We start from the raw sequence: 19644 nt of genomic DNA on the forward strand, positions 1-19644 counted from the left end.
GTGGAGGGTGTATCCTGTAGCAAAAAAGCCCCTTTCAGTCAATAAGCCTTAAAAAGAGGTGTAAAGCTAAACTTGCAGCACCGCTATTCAATTACACTTGCCTAACGCCTCTCCTAAGGGGACATACTGTAGGATCTAGGCATCAGTCAAAGCACCAATCACAGGCCCGATTTGAAAGCGGAAAGCTGTGATTTGTCGTCTCCCTTCCATGTATCAATCACAGCCCGTGTTACAACGCACTATGTATGTGTATATGTATATATGTGTATGTGTGTGTGTATGTATGTGTGTATATGTATATGTATATGTATATATATGTTTACATAACCTCTTTTGTATATATATGTATATGTATATATATGTTTACATAACCTCTTTAACACACTACTTCGCTGCGAAGCGCGGGTATTTTGCTAGTATATATATACATATATGTATATATACACATATACATATATATATATATATACATATATATATATATATATATATATATATATATATATATATATATGTACACACACACACATATATAAATATATATATATATATATATAAATAAATATAAATAAATAAATAAATATATAAATAAATATATATATATATATATATATATATATATATATATATATATATATAATATATTCACGGCATTCGGAGTCTGTGTCACAATCTGATTGTATGGGTGGTTACCTACCAGGTAACGCTTGTGGTTGGCCAGCAATCTGCTAACATCCACCACGGTGCCCTCAGTTTGTGAGGAGCAGATCATAGAATGGTTGAAATAGTTTACTGTCAAATAAATGCGAAGAGTACGCGACACGTGTTTCGCCCTCATTCTGGGCTCATCAGGAGTACACACTCCACTGCACTCCCTCTCGGGAATCGAACCTCGGACGTCAGCGCCAGAGGCGATGCCCCTAACGTTGCGCCACGGCGTGTGGTTCGTTTATTTGACAGCATGTAGGTCGGGGTAATTACATTCACGGCATTCGTAGTCTGTGTCACAATCTGATTGTATGGGTGGTTACCGGTATATACAGTGATCCCTCGCTATATCGCGCTTCGCCTTTCGCGGCTTCACTCTATCGCGGATTTTATATGTAAGCATATTTAAATATATATCGCAGATTTTTTGCTGGTTCGCGGATTTCTGCGTACAATGGGTCTTTTAATTTCTGGTACATGCTTCCTCAGTTGGTTTGCCCAGTTGATTTCATACAAGGGACGCTATTGGCAGATGGCTGAGAAGCTACCCAGCTTACTTTTCTCTCTCTCTCTCACTCTCTCTCGCGCTGACTTTTTCTGATCCTGACGTAGGGGGTGTGAGCAGGGGGGCTGTTCGCACACCTAGACGATACGGACGCTCGTCTAAAAATGCTGAAAGATTATCTTCACATTGGCTACCTTCTGTGCAGCTGCTTCGTGAAGCGACATGCTGCACAGTACTTCGCATACTTAAAAGCACGAAGGGCACGTATTGATTTTTTTATCTGTCTCTCTCTATCTCTCTCTCTCTGCTCCTGACGGAGGGGGTGTGAGCTGCCGCCTTCAACAGCTTTGTGCCGTGGTGCTTCGCATACTTAAAAGCCAAACAGCACTATTGATTTGTTTGCTCCTTTGAAGAGGAAGATATGTTTGCATTCTTTTAATTGTGAGACTGAACTGTCATCTCTGTCTTGTCATGGAGCACAGTTTAAACTTTTGAAAAAGAGACAAATGTTTGTTTGCAGTGTTTGAATAACGTTCCTGTCTCTCTACAACCTCCTGTGTTTCTGCGCAAATCTGTGACCCAAGCATGACAATATAAAACTAACCATATAAACATATGGTTTCTACTTCGCGGATTTTCTTATTTCGCGGGTGGCTCTGGAACGCAACCCCCGCGATGGAGGAGGGATTACTGTAACTCAAACCTCTGACATATCAAACCCTTGCAATATTTTTGCCAAACCCAAATTTATCAAAGATGTGTTTACTTACTTGCACCAAGAATGAGCCATCCAATTTAAACTATCTAACTGGTAATCACGAAGTTCTAGACCATCACCTCCAATGTATGAAGGTTGTTTTTTCATAGGAACAAACCTTGGCCTTTGTTTCAATACCTGGAAAGAAGCAAAAAATAAAAAGGGAAAACTTTCTTCTTTTATACCTGCCAAGGATATGCATTTGTTGTTCATTAAAATATTTAAATAAAACAAAAAATTCAAAAAAGAAAGTAAGCAACAGCAACAGTTAGTGACCTCTGTCACCAATCATGATTAATACCACATACTGCAGGGATGCTGTTTTAAAACATCATTTTGTAAAATGTTTAGGACTGAAATGTATACCTATATTTAATTGGCATGCTCAGAAAAGGACATGCTGTAGGTTGGAATTATACTTGCAAGATTGCTCTCTACAGTTTACACATGATTTAGAGTTGTTAGTTTGTATATTACATTTTTGTTGTTGTTTTGGCGAATGCCTGCATGAGGTTTTCATATCAAATTTAATGCCTAGTAAATGATTTTTTTTTTTTTAAATTCCACTGTACTCACTCTTGACAATTATACAGGAGCCATCAAACATTACAAAGAAACAGTTAAAAAAAAAGCATAAAGTCTAATGCCCAATATAATTCTTGGATCAGTCTGAAACTTCACTAGTTGCTCACCAACTTAGCATGTAAAATCTACGTTTAAACTTCATAGAAATCCTAATTTAACTTATGTTTTATATTACATACACTGTTCCTTAATCAATGCTCTGTAATAACCTAGTAAAAAATGTTAAGACTTGTAATATGTTCTGTGATTTTTGTTTCAAAGCAATAAAACTAAAAATGATGGTCTTTTAATGTAACATTGGTTTTCATTAGAAAAAATAAACACACTGTGTTCAATCCTTCTTACATTAATATTTTATGAAAAACCATTTTCTGGTAAATAGGAAATAGCTTTGCACACTTCTTCAGGAGTGATTTGGCCCATTCGCTCAGACAGATTACTTGGATGGCACTTCCTTTCAAATACTGCCACAGATTTCCAATCTGACTGGAGATCAGTGTTTAGATTGGGGCCATTTTTAGGGTCTCTATGTCCTTGATTCATTCCAAGGTTACTTTGACCTTGTGTTTGGCATTCACGTGTTACTGAAACTGAAAGATGAAATTTCACCAAGGTTTCAGAAGACCAAAACAGATGCTCTTGCAGCATTGCTTCTACTTTCCATCATTCATCATTCCTTCTATTTTAGCCAGATGTCCATATTTTCCTAACGAAAAACAACCTATAGTGCTACCACACCACCAACCACCACATATATCACTGTAGATAGTGTTTTTTGAGGTGTAGGCCGTGTTAAATTTGCACCAGTCGTTCTTTAGTTTTTGTCACAAAATGTCATCTTTATCACATCTGACCATCAAACCATTGTTCACAGTGTAGATACATTACTCTCCAGATGGGCTTTAAAAGGATTCTTTGGATAACAGCTCATTTTATACCATACTCCCATACAGGCTAGTGTTACACAGAACTCCAGACATGGTGGACTAAGTATTTTTTCATAATTAATGTGTCTGTATTATTTTATATCCACCTTTGCCTTTATTTTTAAACTAAAATGTTCTCCTCCTACTTATTTGTTTTATGCTTAGTGACGGAAAACTGTATGCGACAAATAAGTCTAAATCTTATATGGAAATCTATTTATTCTACATTTTAACAGTTTTACTTCATCTTCACAACAATGCCTAAAATTTGGAGTTTCTATGTAGAAAATGTGGCAATTATTTTAAGGATTCACTGTAATAAACTAACTTTCTGAACTAGAGAGCCGGGATACTTGTCCAAAAACCTACTTTTATATTCTTAGCATTTTTTCATAACATTAAAAAATGTCAGATTACTAAAAAACAAATTGAATTTCATTTATTAGAAGGGAATATGTCCCGACAGAAATAAATTTCAGAATACAATTTGTTATTCATTAAAATTAAGGAATTGGTACTGTGAAAACTACTAAAAATGTGAAATACAGTCAGCTAAAATACAGGTTAAATAAAAAACCATATTCAAATATGCTTAGTACCTTACAGTCTCTGGATGGAATTGTTTTTGACTGATTTCTGCTCATATAATCATCAATACATTTTTGAAATTTCCTTGAAATTAATGCCCCATCCTCCCAGCTACACTCAGAGTACGGAAGACCCTGCCATTTACAAAAATAATCTGGATATCCAGCAGCTGATTTTTGATTAGAATGAGCTGAAATAAAGAAAAAGAAAAAAATACTTTGGGTTAATAAATGAAGATTTAATGACATTAGATTAAAAGTATAAAAACTCTGAAAAATATTCATAAAATACTGGCATCAAAAAGTGAACACTAGAACCTATAATCCATCGTAAAATATGCAGGCATTATAAAACAATATTCAGGATATTTCTTTGTAAATGGCCACTCAAATACTGTAAACATTTATTTAGGTAATCATTGGTCATTTGTGAAGTAAGGTGAAAATAAAGGCAGAAAGTTTACGGCGTGCAGGAGAAAGGTAAGCTTGACACACAGAAAAATCTAGCTTTTATTGCACTTGGTTTGGAAAATGAAATATGCTTACAGAAACACCTGCCCAGTGTTTCAGTTATTGATGACAGTTGATTTTTTCTTTTTTTATGTAATTAGAAAGTAATCTTAAGTAGTTGGGTTGTACAATCTGATTAAGCATAACAAAGTAAAACTGTATGCAAGTCTACCCAGAGGATAAGTGTATGTTAAAAATAAAAACACAAAAATTAGCTAGCTGAAGGTAATACCTTAATTTGAGCTCTTATTTTCCCTTACTGTTGACACAAGTGTAAATTTCATCGATATGAAAAGTTATAAAAGTACAGATAACATTTCAGTAATTCAAAAGGAGAAAACAAACTAAAAACCAAGTAGTGAAAATAAAAAGAGAAAAATTAAAAGTGTCCACTTTCATAAAGAGAAGATTTGACAGAGTCACCAACAAAATCTGACCTCTAGTAGGCTCTTTCCTTATGTTTACAGGTGACAGATGGTTTTAAAGGTTTCCATGTGTGATATCACGTTTCCATTTTACTCAATTAACTTATGGTTTTCATTTAATAAAAACAACGTAAGTAAAATGACTACAAACAAAGGATCTAAGTGAAAAAAAAACTGAAATTAAAATTGTATATTCAAAAACAAACAAACTAAAAATGAGTACAGTAATCCCTCCTCGATCGCAGGGGTTGCATTCCAGAACCCCCCGCGAAAGGTGAAAATCCGCGAAGTAGAAACCATATGTTTTTATGGTTATTTTTATATTGTCATGCGTGGGTCACAGATTTGCACAGAAACACAGGAGGTTATAGTGAGACAGGAACTTTATTCAAACACTGCAAACAAACATTTGTCTCTTTTTCAAAAGTTTAAACTGTGCTCCATGACAAGACAGAGATGACAGTTCCGTCTCACAATTAAAGGAATGCAAATATATCTTCCTCTTCAAAGGAGTGCGCATCAGGAGCACAGAATGTCAGAGAGAGAGAGAAAAAAAGCAAACAGTCAAAAATCAATAGGGCTGCTTGGCTTTAAGTATGCGAAGCACCGCCACATAAAGCAGCTGCAAGGAAGAGAGCAATGTGAAAGTTGTCTTTCAGCATTTTTTACAGGAGCGTCCGTATGCTCTAGGCCAGTGTGCGAACAGCCCCTCTGCTTACACCCCCTCCGTCAGGAGCAGAGAATGTCAGAGAGAGAGAGAGAGACAGAGAAAAACAAACAATCAAAAATCAGTACGTGCCGTTGAAGCTTTGAAGTATGCGAAGCACCATGCGGGAAGCATGTCCCTTCACAAAGCCGGAAGGGAGCAATGTGAAGATAATGTTTCATCATTTTTAGACAAGCGTCCATATCGTCTAGGGGTGCGAACAGCCCCCCTGCTCACACCCCCTCCGTCAGGAGCAGAGAATGTCAGAGCAAGAGAGAGAGAGAAAAGTAAACAATCAAAAATCAATACGTGCTGTTTGATCTTTTAAGTATGCGAAGCACAGTGCAGGAAGCATATCGCTTGACAAAGCAGCCATATGTAAGCCCAGCAATGTGAAGGTAGTCTTTCAGCGTTTTTTGAGAAGCGGCCATATCCTCTAGGGGTGCGAACAGCCCCCGTGCTTACAATATATTTCAGGAGTTTTATTTAATACATAATACGCGCTCTGGTTGGGTAGCTTCTCAGCCATCTGCCAATAGCGTCCCTTGTATGAAATCAGCTGGGCAAACCAACTGAGGAAGCATGTACCAGAAATTAAAAGACCCATTGTCCGCAGAAATCTGCGAACCAGCAAAAAATCCGCGATATATATTTAAATATGCTTACATTTAAAATCCGCGATAGAGTGAAGCCGCAAAAGTCGAAGCGCGGTATAGCGAGGGATTACTGTAAACGAAAATCTTAACGTCTCTATTTTTAAGCAGTTCTGGAAACTCCTGCTTAAAGCTTACAAAAGAGGGACAGCAGAACAGCCTTGATCTCAGGATTCAATTATTAATACTGCATCATATGCTTTGAAAAGTGACCAAATTATAGTTTCTTATAGCCATTCATTCTGAATGCCATTTGCTTTGAAGTAACTTTGGTTTGTTCAACATTGCAAAGCATATTATATAAAAGCTCATGACCAGATACATTACTGAAATTTCAGGTAACAGCAACCGCGGCAAAGTGATCTGTAGGAGGAGGAGGATTATAACAGCAAAATGATTTCAAAACCAAGTGACAAGGAGGAAAGAAAATGAATAGCAGCAACATTTACTGAGTATCAAGCAAATTGTAGAGGCCAATTGTGTGACAGACAGTATCACAATAGTAAAAAGAGCAGGGACATCTACTGAGTGTCAAGTGGCGTATAAAAAAAAAAAAAAAAAAGGAACTACTGTACAAAGATGGAGAAATGAATGTGACTGTCAAAGAAGTGATCAGAATTCATAATCAAATGTAAGATCTTATATGTGCATAAAAACTGGCAGAGAGTTTACTGTTCTTTATATCTAATCTTTTGTTGTGTTACACAAACCAATCCTGCACTTTACATACCTTCTAAAAACAATGAATTCCCAAAAACAATACCGGATTTTTGTTTAATGTAAAATTACTGGTCATCAAACTTTATTAAACTGCATAAAGGGCGGAAAAGTGTAAACCAGAAATAATTAACTTGGGTGGACCAGGCAGAGCTGGAAAAACATTTCTTTACCGCTCCTTGATACACCAACTTAAGGCAATTAGGGAAAAATGGCATAGCAGTGGCACCAACTAGCACTGCAGCGCACACTCAGCTGCTGGGAAAACATTCAATTTTTAAAATCCCATTGAATCTGCATAAATGTTTAACTGCAAAGATAAGCCCAAGATCATAGAACCACAGAACTATCAGAGACACTCAAATTTACTGATGAAGCTTTGATGCTCTGAAGTCTTGCATTAACATTTACTGCTCAAAATCTACAAGCCATTTCCTACATGAACAACACCTTTTGGAGGCAAAGTGGTCATACTTGGTGTTGAGTTTAAACAAGTCCTGCCTGTTGTTCGCTACAGAAACAACAAATTAATTAAAGAAGCCTTTTTAAGAATAATCTCATTTGAATAACCCTATTTTGGATTAGCCACAAACATGATAATAGACCATGAAAAAGCTGATTTTGTGCTTCAAATGGGGAATGAACTCCTCTGTGTTAAGAACAACAACTGCTTTAACATTAGCATGCAAGGCAAAGAAAATACATACTTCAGTACAGTTAGTATTACTTCTGAAGACGAAAATGATCACCTTATTTCCCCCCTTACATTCATTAACCCTCTGACACCTTCAGGACTGCCACTGCACAAACTTAATCTTGAAAAGGAGCAATAGACATGGTTCTTTAAAACCTTAACAGCAATAAAGGAATGATCAATGGCACCACATGTGTGATACTGAATCTCATTTTATATTTTAACTGAAGTTTAACTGAAGTTGAGGTCATCACTTGATCTTTCATTGCCAAGATGATTTTTTTTTAACCTTGCATGGATCTGCCTACTGAATATATTTTATATCTGTTAATTTATATATTTTGCTACTTTGTGACATATTTTTCATTTAATGTTTCATGTTTTTCTCCGTTTTCAATAAAACAATTCTTTCATTTTTAACTTGCACTGTCCCCACCAACTCATTTTCAGCTTGCTCTATATGAGCCACCACAAGTAATATAGACATTATAACTTCTACAGGAACTAAAAGAAGTCAACCATTCAGAACATAAAAGTATCAACAGCACCCTCATTTATAACAAGGCTTTTATTTGCATTTTATTTATTTCAGGACCACAGGCTTAGATGTTTCACTGATAACCAAATATTTTAACAAAAAAACTATTTGAGGAAGAAAACATTACTGTCAGATCAGGATTCAAGCCATTAAATCAGAGTATCCATATTACTAACCGAAGGTTGTAAACCGGATATGGACGCAGGGCGCTGGGCGCATCGAGGCGTACACGCACTGCAACGAGCCCGCCACAGAGAAAATAAAAATGAGAGGATTCAGCGCATATGTGAATCACATTTCAGTATTACAATACGGAATCCCCAGACGTCCAAACTACACGGCGTAAACCGGATATCGACGCAGGACACATCAAGGCGCACGCGCACTGCAACGAGCCCGCCACAGAGAAAACAAAAAAGGTTGTAAACCGGATATGGACGCAGGGCGCATCGAGGCGCACGCGCACTGCAATGAGCCCGCCACAGAGAAAACAAAAATGAGAGGATTCAGCGCATATGTGAGTCACATTACAGTATTACAGCACGGAATCCCCAGACGTCCAAACTACACAGCATATTTCAATCACACATCGAAGCGCACGCGCACTGCCGCACTGCAACGAGCCCGCACGGATAACGCGCTTCTGAAACACCAGAGGCAAAGGAGTCACGGCTCAAGAACGAAACAGCTCAACTAACAGAAATTCAAATCCGAGCCCATTGCTAACGACACAGCCACAGAAAAAACAAAAACGAGAGGATTCAGCGCATATTTCAATCACATTACAATATTACAGTACGGAAACCCCAGAGGTCCAGACTACACAGCATATTTGAATCACATTACAGTATTACAGTAATACATTATTAACAGTCCAGCCACAGAAAACACAGAAACGACACCAGATGGAACAATAAACAAACGCTCCGTATTAAACGTAAGTGCGATTATAATTCCTAACAGTAAACGACTTACAGCTAACGGAGTCACGGCTCCAAAAAGAAACAGCTCAACTAACGGAAATACAAAAACAAGCCCGTATGGATAAAATGAATGAACGAAGGTGCCCACACAAAGACACCGCTTTAGTACAAATATGCTTATTTAATTAAATGAAAACTTTACCATGGCTACGACCTGTAAACTAAACCTGAGGTAAAGTGTGCACGCCAGGTTGTACAGCCGCCCGAACGCGACCGCCCACACCACCACTGCATAAATATGACCTAAAACATCATCAGATTTTCACTCGTCCTTAAAGTACATAAAGAGAAACCAGTTAAACAAATGAGACAAAAACATTATACTTGGTCATTTATTTATTGAGGAAAATGATCGAATATTACATATTTGTGAGTAGCGAAAGTATGTGAACCTCTAGGATTAGCAGTTAGTTTGAAGGTGAAATTAGAGTGAGGTGTTTTCAAATCAATGGGATGACAATCAGGTGTGAGTGAGCACCCTGTGTTATTTAAAGAACAGGGATCTATCAAAGTCTGCTCTTCACAACACGTTTGTGGAAGTGTATCATGGCACGAACAAAGGAGATTTCTGAGGACTTCAGAAAAAGAGTTGTTGATGCTCATCAGGCTGGAAAAGGTTACAAAAGCATCTCTAAAGAGTTTGGACTCCACCAATCCACAGTCAGACAGATTGTGTACAAATGGAGGAAACTGAAGACCATTGGTACCCTCCCCAGGAGTGGTCAACCAACAAAGATCACTCCAAGAGCAAGGCGTGTAATAGTTGGAGAGGTCACAAAGGACCCCAGGGTAACTTCTAAGCAACTGAAGGCCTTTCTCACATTGGCTAATGTTCATGTTCATGAGTCCACCATCAGGAGAACACTGAACAACAATGGTGTGCATGGCAGGGTTGCAAGGAGAATGCCACTGCTCTCCAAAAAAAACATTGCTGCTCGTCTGCAGTTTGCTAAAGATCACGTGGACAAACCAGAAGGCTATTGGAAGAATGTTTTGTGGATGGATGAGACCAAAATAGAACTTTTTGGTTTAAATGAAAACCATTCTGTTTGGAGAAAGGAAAACACTGCATTCCAGCATAAGAACCTTACCCCATCTGTGAAACATGGTGGTGGTAGTATCATGGTCTGGGCCTGTTTTGCTGCATCTGGGCCAGGACGGCTTGCCTTCATTAATGGAACAATGAATTCTGAATTACCAGCAAGCCCGCGATTCTCTAAAGAATCGCAAATCCAAGAATGGCAATCACTTTCTGTTCCCTCTGATACTTGGAGGGATGAAATATCATGGAGGGAACATTGTATCGTCTCGGATCCTGTTCTTTGTTCTTTATGAGCACTAAGGCAATTTTAGTTGGTGCCACACCCTCCGCCTCGGCTTTTGTATTGGCTTCTTTTTCAACCTCATGTAGCATTTTTACAGAGTTAGCTAATGTGTGATTGTTTATGACTTCAGCTACGTTTCTCATTATCAGCTCTGTGCATTGCTTGTTTTCAGGAAGGTTCATTTTTTTGATAAACTGCGTTATCTAGATCTAACACGTAAATTTGGGCAAATTTGCGGTCGTGATTTGGCTCAGGGTACACAGTTCCAATCCGATGCAATATTTGTCCACACACGCGAAAGCAGTATGGGCCATTCCCAGGTGTTGGCTTGATATTAACCCCGGTAGATGCAAAAGCAAATGAACTATTGTAGGATCTAATGCATTCCATAAAGCTTTTACTTTCGGGTACATAGCATCCGGCGCCGCCGTGAGTGGCAGCCTTTTCAGCAGCTCCGTGTATGACTGTATATGTATGTGTACTTTTCTACTTTCATTTTTCTATTTTTATTTATTGATCACTCCTACCACTTTATTTTATGTGGATTCCTTCCCTGGACACACTTACTTTTACAACGTGGGCATGGATTTTAACACGCCGAGACTCGCCTATTCAAGTACTCAACTTCGGGCGCTGAGAACAAATGCCAGTGCCGGTGTGGTTCCATATTTACCCGACGAGGTAAGAAGGCGGTATCGTGGCAGCAGAGCCGGCACTAAGCTAAAAAAGAAGCGGCTTGCGAGAAAGTGGCGTTTCAACCCTTCGGTGCCTTCTGTGATTCTGGGGAATGTAAACTCAATCTCAAATATGATCGACGAACTGGCTGTGCTGGTGAAAAATGCAGAGAATGCAGTTTGTTGTGTTTCTGCGAAACGTGGCTAAATAACACCATCCCAGATGCCAACGTGGAGCTATCCGGGTTTAGCACAGTTAGAGCGGACAGAGATGCAAGTACCTGTGGTAAGCACAAAGGAGGAGGACTCGCTCTCTATGTTAATACACGGTGGTGTCACTCTGGACATGTTAACGTCAAAATCTCCACTTGCTGCAGGGATATCGAACTGTTGGCCGTAAGTTTACGTCCCTACTATTTGCCCAGAGAGTTTGGACATGTCATTGTTGTTATTGTATACATTCCTCCTCGGGCAGACGTGGAGTCAGCGAGTGACATCATCCATTCCGCTGTTGCTAAGTTACAAACGCAGCACCCTGAGGCGCTTGTGCTAATCGCTGGAGACTTTAACCATGTGACGCTGGACAAAACATTGCCTGCATTCTCCCAGTATGTGGACTGTAACACCCGGGGAAATAAGACTATTGATTTACTGTATGCAAACGTTAAAGACGCATACAGCGCCACCCCGCTGCCTGCGCTTGGGAAAGGAGATCATAACCTGGTTCAGCTTCAGCCTCACTATAAACCAAAAGTTAGAGTCCTACCTACAACCACACGATCATTCAAGAAGTGGACCCTGGAGGCTGAGAATACTCTGAGAGAACTTTTTGGAACTACAGACTGGGATATCCTGCAGGGATCTCATAATGAGAACATTGAGGAAGTTGTTGACTGCACTACTGACTACATCAACTTCTGTATGGACATTGTAGTTCCAGTAAGAACAGTACGCTGCTATGCTAACAACAAGCCATGGATTACAAGTGACATTAAGGGCCTTTTGAATCAGAAGAAAAGGGCTTTTAAAGACGGTGATCAGCATGAGCTCAAGCGCGTGCAGAAGGAACTCAGAGTCCAACTCAGGGCGGCGAAGGAGCAGTACAGGAGAAAGCTGGAGCAGAAGTTGCAGAATAACAGCATGAAGGAAGTGTGGGATGGGATGAAGATCATCACTGGCTGCAGCTCGAAGCGGGGTACCACCATTGAGAGAGACGTGAAGAGAGCAAACCAAATGAACAACTTTTTTAACAGGTTTGACCACCCAAACCCACTCTCACTCTCACCTCGGAGTACTGCACCCTCCACACATCCTTCTGCTGATACCAGCATAGGAAAAACATCCCCACCCATAACAACAACAGTGCAAGTGAGCAGAGAGCTGAGGAGACTTCGTGCCAGCAAAGCAGCGGGTCCAGATGGAGTATCGCCACGACTGCTGAAGGTCTGTGCATCGGAGCTGGGGGGTCCTCTACAGCGCATCTTCAACCTGAGCCTGGAACAGGGGAGAGTCCCGAGGCTTTGGAAAACATCTTGTATCACCCCAGTCCCAAAGGTATCACGTCCTAGTGAGCTGAATGACTTTCGGCCTGTTGCTCTGACATCACATGTGATGAAGACCATGGAGAGGCTGCTGCTTCACCACCTTAGGCCACAGGTTCAACACGCCCTTGACCCTCTGCAGTTTGCATATCAGGAGAAGGTGGGAGCGGAAGATGCCATCATCTATATGCTACACCGATCCCTCTCTCACTTGGACAGAGGCAGTGGTGCTGTAAGAATTATGTTTCTAGACTTCTCTAGCGCCTTCAACACAATCCAACCTCTGCTCCTTAGGGACAAGCTGACAGAGATGGGATTAGATTCATACCTAGTGGCATGGATCGTGGACTATCTTAAAGACAGACCTCAGTATGTGCGTCTTGGGAACTGCACGTCTGACATTGTGGTCAGCAACACAGGAGCGCCACAAGGGACTGTACTTTCTCCGGTCCTGTTCAGCCTATATACATCGGACTTCCAATACAACTCGGAGTCCTGCCATGTGCAAAAGTTCGCTGATGACACTGCTATCGTGGGCTGTATCAGGAATGGGCTGGAGGAGGAATATAGGGACCTAATCAATGACTTTGTTAAATGGTCCGACTCAAACCACCTACACCTGAACACCAGCAAAACCAAGGAGCTGGTGGTGGATTTTAGGAGGCCCAGACCCCTCATAGACCCAGTGATCATCAAAGGTGACTGTGTGCAGATGGTGCAGACCTATAAATATCTGGGAGTGCAGCTGGATGATAAATTAGACTGGACTGCCAATACTGATGCGCTGTGCAAGAAAGGACAAAGCCGGTTATACTTCCTTAGAAGGCTGGCTTCCTTCAACATCTGCAATAAGATGCTGCAGATGTTCTATCAAACAGTTGTGGCGAGCGCCCTCTTCTACGCAGTGGTGTGCTGGGGAGGCAGCATTAAGAGGAAAGACGCCTCACGCCTGGACAAACTGGTGAGGAAGGCAGGCTCTATTGTTGGCATGGAGCTGGACAGTTTAACATCTGTGGCAGAGCGAAGGGCGCTCAGCAGGCTCCTATCAATTATGGAGAATCCACTGCATCCACTAAATAATGTCATCTCCAGACAGAAGAGCAGCTTCAGCGACAGACTGCTGTCACTGTCCTGCTCCACAGACAGATTGAGGAGATCGTTCCTCCCCCAAACTATGCGACTCTTTAATTCCACCAGGGGGGGTAAACGTTAATATTTAACATTATACATAGTTATTGTCTGTTTTTTTCACCTGTATTATTATCATTCTTTAATTTAATATTATTTATTGTATCAGTATGCTGCTGCTGAAGAATGTGAATTTCCCATCGGGATTAATAAAGTATCTATCTATCTATCTATCTATCTCTATCTAGTCAAAAGCTTCCGTAAATATTCAGGATATTCATCCAAAGGAGGCAGCTTAACCTGACCTTTTTGACAACGTGTAAACTCATCAGTTGTACTGGCAGTTTTTTCTTCAAGGAAGTTAAGTGAATGACAATGACTGCAAATGATTCTCATTAATCCCAATGAATTTTCATGAACAGTGGACTCATTATAGAATGCGTTCTCAGCTACTTGGCGGAATTGTTCAGCGTCTGTCCTTCGTTCCTGTCTTTGTCTTTTTCTTTGTTGGAATACTTAACGTCTTAAACCTTTTAAACGACTTTGTAGCCTTTCTGCAGTTTCTTTTTGGATCCGTGCCTCTCTTGCATCTGGTGTTGCAGAAGCGTGTTGTAGGCGCCTTCGTTCATTGTTTTTATCCATACGGGCTCAGTTTTGTATTTGTAATCGTTGAGCTTTGTTTTTGGAGCTGTGACTCCTTTGCTTGTGCTGTTTCAGAGGCTCGTTGTAGGCGCCTTCGTTCATTGTTTTTATCCATACAGGCTCGTTTTTGTATTTCCGTTAGTTGAGCTGTTTCTTTTTGGAGCCATGACTTCTTTGCTTTTGGTGTTTGTGAAGCGCGTTGTAGGAGCCTCCGTTTATTGTTTTTACCCATGCGGTCTCGTTTTTGTTTCTCTGTGGCTGTGTCGTTAGGTACAACTCTTACTTTTAATACTGAATTTCCGTTATGTGATTCAAATATGCCACACAGACCGCTGGCACAGTGGATTAGAGCAGGTTTAGTTCACAGGTTGTGTTGTTTGGGCGCCACCTACTGACTCTGGGAAGCCGCTGGGTTTGACTCTGAGGCGCAGTGTGCATGCAGTGCGTCTGGCATCTGTGCATAAATTAAACTGTCGTTTAGTAATATAGATATCATAGAATTCTAAAGGAAAATGTCAGGACATCTGTCCATGAACTGAATCTCAAGAGAAGGTGGGTCATGCAGCAAGACAACGACCCAAAGCACACAAGTCGCTCTACCACAGAATGGTTAAAGAAGAATAAAGTTAACGTTTTGGAATGGCCAAGTCAAAGTCCTGACCTTAATCCAATCGAAATGTTGTGGAAGGACCTGAAGCGAGCAGTTAATGTGAGGAAACCCACCAACATCCCAGAGTTGAAGCTGTTCTGTACAGAGGAATGGGCTAAAATTCCTCCAAGCCAGTGTGCAGGACTGATCAACAGTTACTGGAAACGTTTAGTTGCAGTTATTGCTGCAAAAGGGGGGGGTCACACCAGATAGTGAAAGCAAAGGTTCACATACTTTCGCCACTCACAAATATGTAATATTCGATCATTTTCCTTAATAAATAAATGACCAAGTATAATATTTTTGTCTCATTTGTTTAACTGGTTTCTCTTTATCTACTTTTAGGACTTGAGTGAAAATCTGATGATGTCTTAGGTCATATTTATGCAGAAATATAGAAAATTGTAAAGGGTTCACAAACTTTTAAGTACAACTGTAGATTATGATACAAGATCAACACTGAGCACCCCTTATCAGATTCCAGTTATAACAGACTAAAGATTTCCATGCCCTTGCTCTCAGTAGTTACTTTTCTTAAAGATGTCTAAATGGCAATGATGCATAATTTTATCTCCCTCACCCAAATTTCTTGCATTTCTTTTTTTTTTTTTTTTTTTTGAGATTTTTTGGAGAGCTGACAATTGTGTCTAATTTGATTTCTGCCTTATGGTTTTGGGTTAGGAACTGATGGACGAGGCAAATCCAAATAGGTTTTTGGATGCATGGAAAACATTGCTTCATATAAAATGAAATGTGTTTCTTGCCGTATTCCTGAAACTCTAGAATATGTTCCTGTTTTTTTAAAGTATGAATGATTTAATAATTTAGTTGAATACACTATTAAAAAAAGGTACATACTGTAGTTAAAAACTTTGTATTAAATTCCAGACACGAGCAACAAGTATATCTGTTCAACTTGATGAATGAACAAACAAACGAATGAACAAACAAACGAATTAGATGGATTGGACCAGAATAGTTTAAATAAACATCATAAAAATCAGACCGACTTATACGCCCGTTCAAATACTTTTATATTTTGATACTTTTATATATAAAAAATAATATATATATATATATATATATAAAAAATGTTCTTGCCCCCTCCAATCTCACATCAGTTTCTCAGACACATCGAATTTTGTTTCAGCAGCACAGTTACCAATTTCTTTTGCTACTTCAATGACTTAATTTAAAACCAGGATCATATTTTCTTCCGATCGAACGCTCCATCATAGATAAGGGATGTTCTTACGCTAAAGGTGTATGAGGGTGTGAGATACAAAAAACACAAATCAGTGCATACGTTGCTTCAGAATACTTCGGGTATTACCATGTGGTCATGTAGGCACAATACATAGAGAAAAAGAAGGCAGTGTTCGCCGTGATTCTCTATCAGGTGGGCCTTAGCTTATCAAAATCTCTTGGACCAAAAGCGCAAGTTTTTCACATTTGACTTACAAGACCGACATCATAAAGTACCAGAAATTATACGGTAAAATCAAGTCCTGACTTATCCTCGGGAGAACTTATCCGCGAGTATATACGGTAAGTCTGTCCTGTAATGCCCAAAATTTTCAGATCATTACATGTGAACAGATAATTATATTGTACAATAATAATAAGTTTTCACAGGATAATGTAACCAATACGAAACAATGCTGCTGACTCTCTCTCTTTTTCATAGCCTACTGAGATTTACAGTTGCCAGCTGCCTAGACAACTATTTTAAGATGGACACACAAAAGAAATGTAGTTGTAAATGTGAAGAACATGTTCAGGAGTACTTGAGAGTATAACACTGACAGTAACAGCAGCAAATGTTGAATAAATGATATTGTGATTGGGCAAGAGGAACGCAATTAAAATGAAAGAACTCGACAAATTTAAAAGCCACACTTAAATTACTTTCACAAAGACATCTATAATGAGGCTAACGACTGTGACATGGCAGAAAAAAAAAAAAACTATAAAAAGGTTACCTTACTCAACAATCTTGAAAGCTGCTGTCTGGTCACATCAGTCAACTGAACAAAACCAAAGTGTGCCGTCACATTTATTTACTGAAAGTCTAGCAAGTTGTGTGAATTACTTGTATTCATAAGATTAAATGCTTCACATTACCTTAAGCATAAAAAGGACTAACACTAACAAAGTAAACAGTTTCTCAAACAAATGTATACTACTACAAAGGGAGTAAGATGCTTCTTAAAATATTCTGAAGCTAACTCTTCATGCAGATTACTGGAGCAAAGAGGCTCACTGAACTTTCACATGCATATTTACATGTGTCTACACCATGTATTACTTACTTTCATTGAATAGCATTTTTAAAAAGTTAAACTGAAATGATTCTCTCAAAACACAAAATTAGGATAAGTAACCAAAAATAAAAACTAAAAGAGAGAAGGTCAAAAGTTTGTAAATCTTAACTGAAACTAAACTGAAAAAGAAATTACAAATCATTTTAAAAAACAATTACAATAACCTGGAATCATGCACAATTCTCACTGGAGATTAAAAGGAAATCTTAGGTGGCTGCTAGCAAATGTGAACACAAAAAAAGTCCCATTAAGCTTGCAATAATGGTTCCAAGCATAATTCTAACAAAAATGCCAATTAGAACAAGACAGTGTATTTTAAATTGAGCAAGGTTATGCCATAACCATGCAAATTGGGTAAAAATGTAACCTCACTACTCCCTCACTGGCTGCTGTGATTTAAAAGCAAGGCAATGTGAAATTTCTGACTAGGAATTTCAAAAGTTTAACACTGACCACATTTATTAAATTCTGAAGGGAGAGAGGCAGGCAATAAATCAAGTTTTTCACTAGACCTCTCTAGTTTAATATTTGCCAGAGCAGAAGCTACAATAATTCTCATTGCCAGTTGCAATTAAGGCATTAAACACTCTGGTACATACTAAAGTGCAAAATAAGTCATGTCACTGCTGTGCTTCAGGACCCTCTTTACAAGTCAAATGGCACAGTGTATTAGCATGTTCAATGCAAAATAGAATTTCTAGGCCATATAAAGATGTACTGTGCCACAGAAATGGTAAACAGATACCCACATTAACAGACTTGATAGGAGCTTGAATAATGGGCAATTGAGTTTCTAAACACCATAAGAAACAATACTATTCCAGTAAGTTTAAAGGCGTTTTCACAACAGTTCATTTGGAGCAGTTTTTTGAACTCTGGAACAACTGACCCCATAGTCCAGATCATGTAAGTATATGTGAATAAGCCAATTGCACTCTGGTACAAAATAACCATACCAAGACCGTTTGGAAACAGTGGTCTTAGTATGGTACCAAGTGAACTATGGAGCAGTTCGCATGAGGTATTAATGTGATCTGATATGGGCCAGATATAACTGCAGGAAATACTGTATATAAAAATAAACCCAAACATGCATGCAAGTTTGCATAAAACAATTCATACAGGTACCAGTGCTGCAAACACAGAATGGGGCAGTAGTAATTGATGGGCCAAACAACAGCACTAAATGGTAGGGTGGATGGAAAACTGAAGAAGGGATGGTGTTCAGTACAAGAAAAACGAGACATGATCACTTTTGCCGGATCTCAAATGGAAGGACAAAGTTCAAAGCGCAAGGAAGAAGACAATCTCAATGGTTAGCAACCACATATATACATACACACACAGACAATGAGCTAAAAATACATTACAACATACACAGGCTTGTGCATGCACACAGAAATGCACATTTGGTCTACAGATCTTTCTCATATTATTTGTATATCACACTCATATTATATACTGTACTATAGAGCATATTGTATAACCATTCACGTATACATAAATGTTTTCATACACACACAGTATATTAAAAGTCACATCCACAACTATGCTTATTCTCTTCCTCATGTAGATGCAACATGAACAAGTATTCCTCAGGTCAATCATGGTCAAATTAACTTTCTAACCAAAGGATGGTTATGTCTATTTCATTTACAAAAAATTCATTTTCAGTCAGACATAAAAACTTTTCACTGGTACAGTGTATGTGCATGAATAAAATATACAAAAACATACACAGACCATCAGTGAAAAGTATGGACATCATAATTATAAAATAGTATTTATGGCTTAACATTATTTACATCCATGTTACCTTTTCACAACAGAACCAATACGACCAAACAAATTAATGAGGGTAGAAATTGTACAGATTCAAATTTTAAAAAGGCACACATAGTAATTAGGATGGTATTATGACTGTGATTCATCATTTTCCAATAAGTTTTAAAAGAAAACTAGTTGGGGCACAATTATTATTTTATTTAAATTTTTTTCTTTTGAATGAAATTCTTGTATAATCAACATGTGCCTCAGGAAAAAAAAATCCAGTATTTTTTATATGGC

At 38.8% G+C, this 19644-nt stretch overlaps 1 protein-coding gene across 2 annotated transcripts in view; it reads right to left on the reverse strand.

Annotated features, from left to right (window-relative positions):
- Positions 1 to 19644, reverse strand: part of chd1 (chromodomain helicase DNA binding protein 1) — a 236842-nt gene that overhangs the window by 125899 nt on the left and 91299 nt on the right. For both annotated transcript variants that reach the window (XM_051929867.1, XM_051929866.1), the window contains 2 exons: positions 4081 to 4259; positions 1984 to 2108 (listed from right to left, as the gene is read on the reverse strand). In XM_051929867.1, the coding sequence (XP_051785827.1) occupies positions 1984 to 2108; positions 4081 to 4259 (304 nt within the window). The remainder of the gene's footprint in view (positions 1 to 1983; positions 2109 to 4080; positions 4260 to 19644) is intronic.

Source organism: Erpetoichthys calabaricus, chromosome 7, assembly GCF_900747795.2.
Source record: "Erpetoichthys calabaricus chromosome 7, fErpCal1.3, whole genome shotgun sequence".
NCBI lineage: Eukaryota > Metazoa > Chordata > Cladistia > Polypteriformes > Polypteridae > Erpetoichthys > Erpetoichthys calabaricus.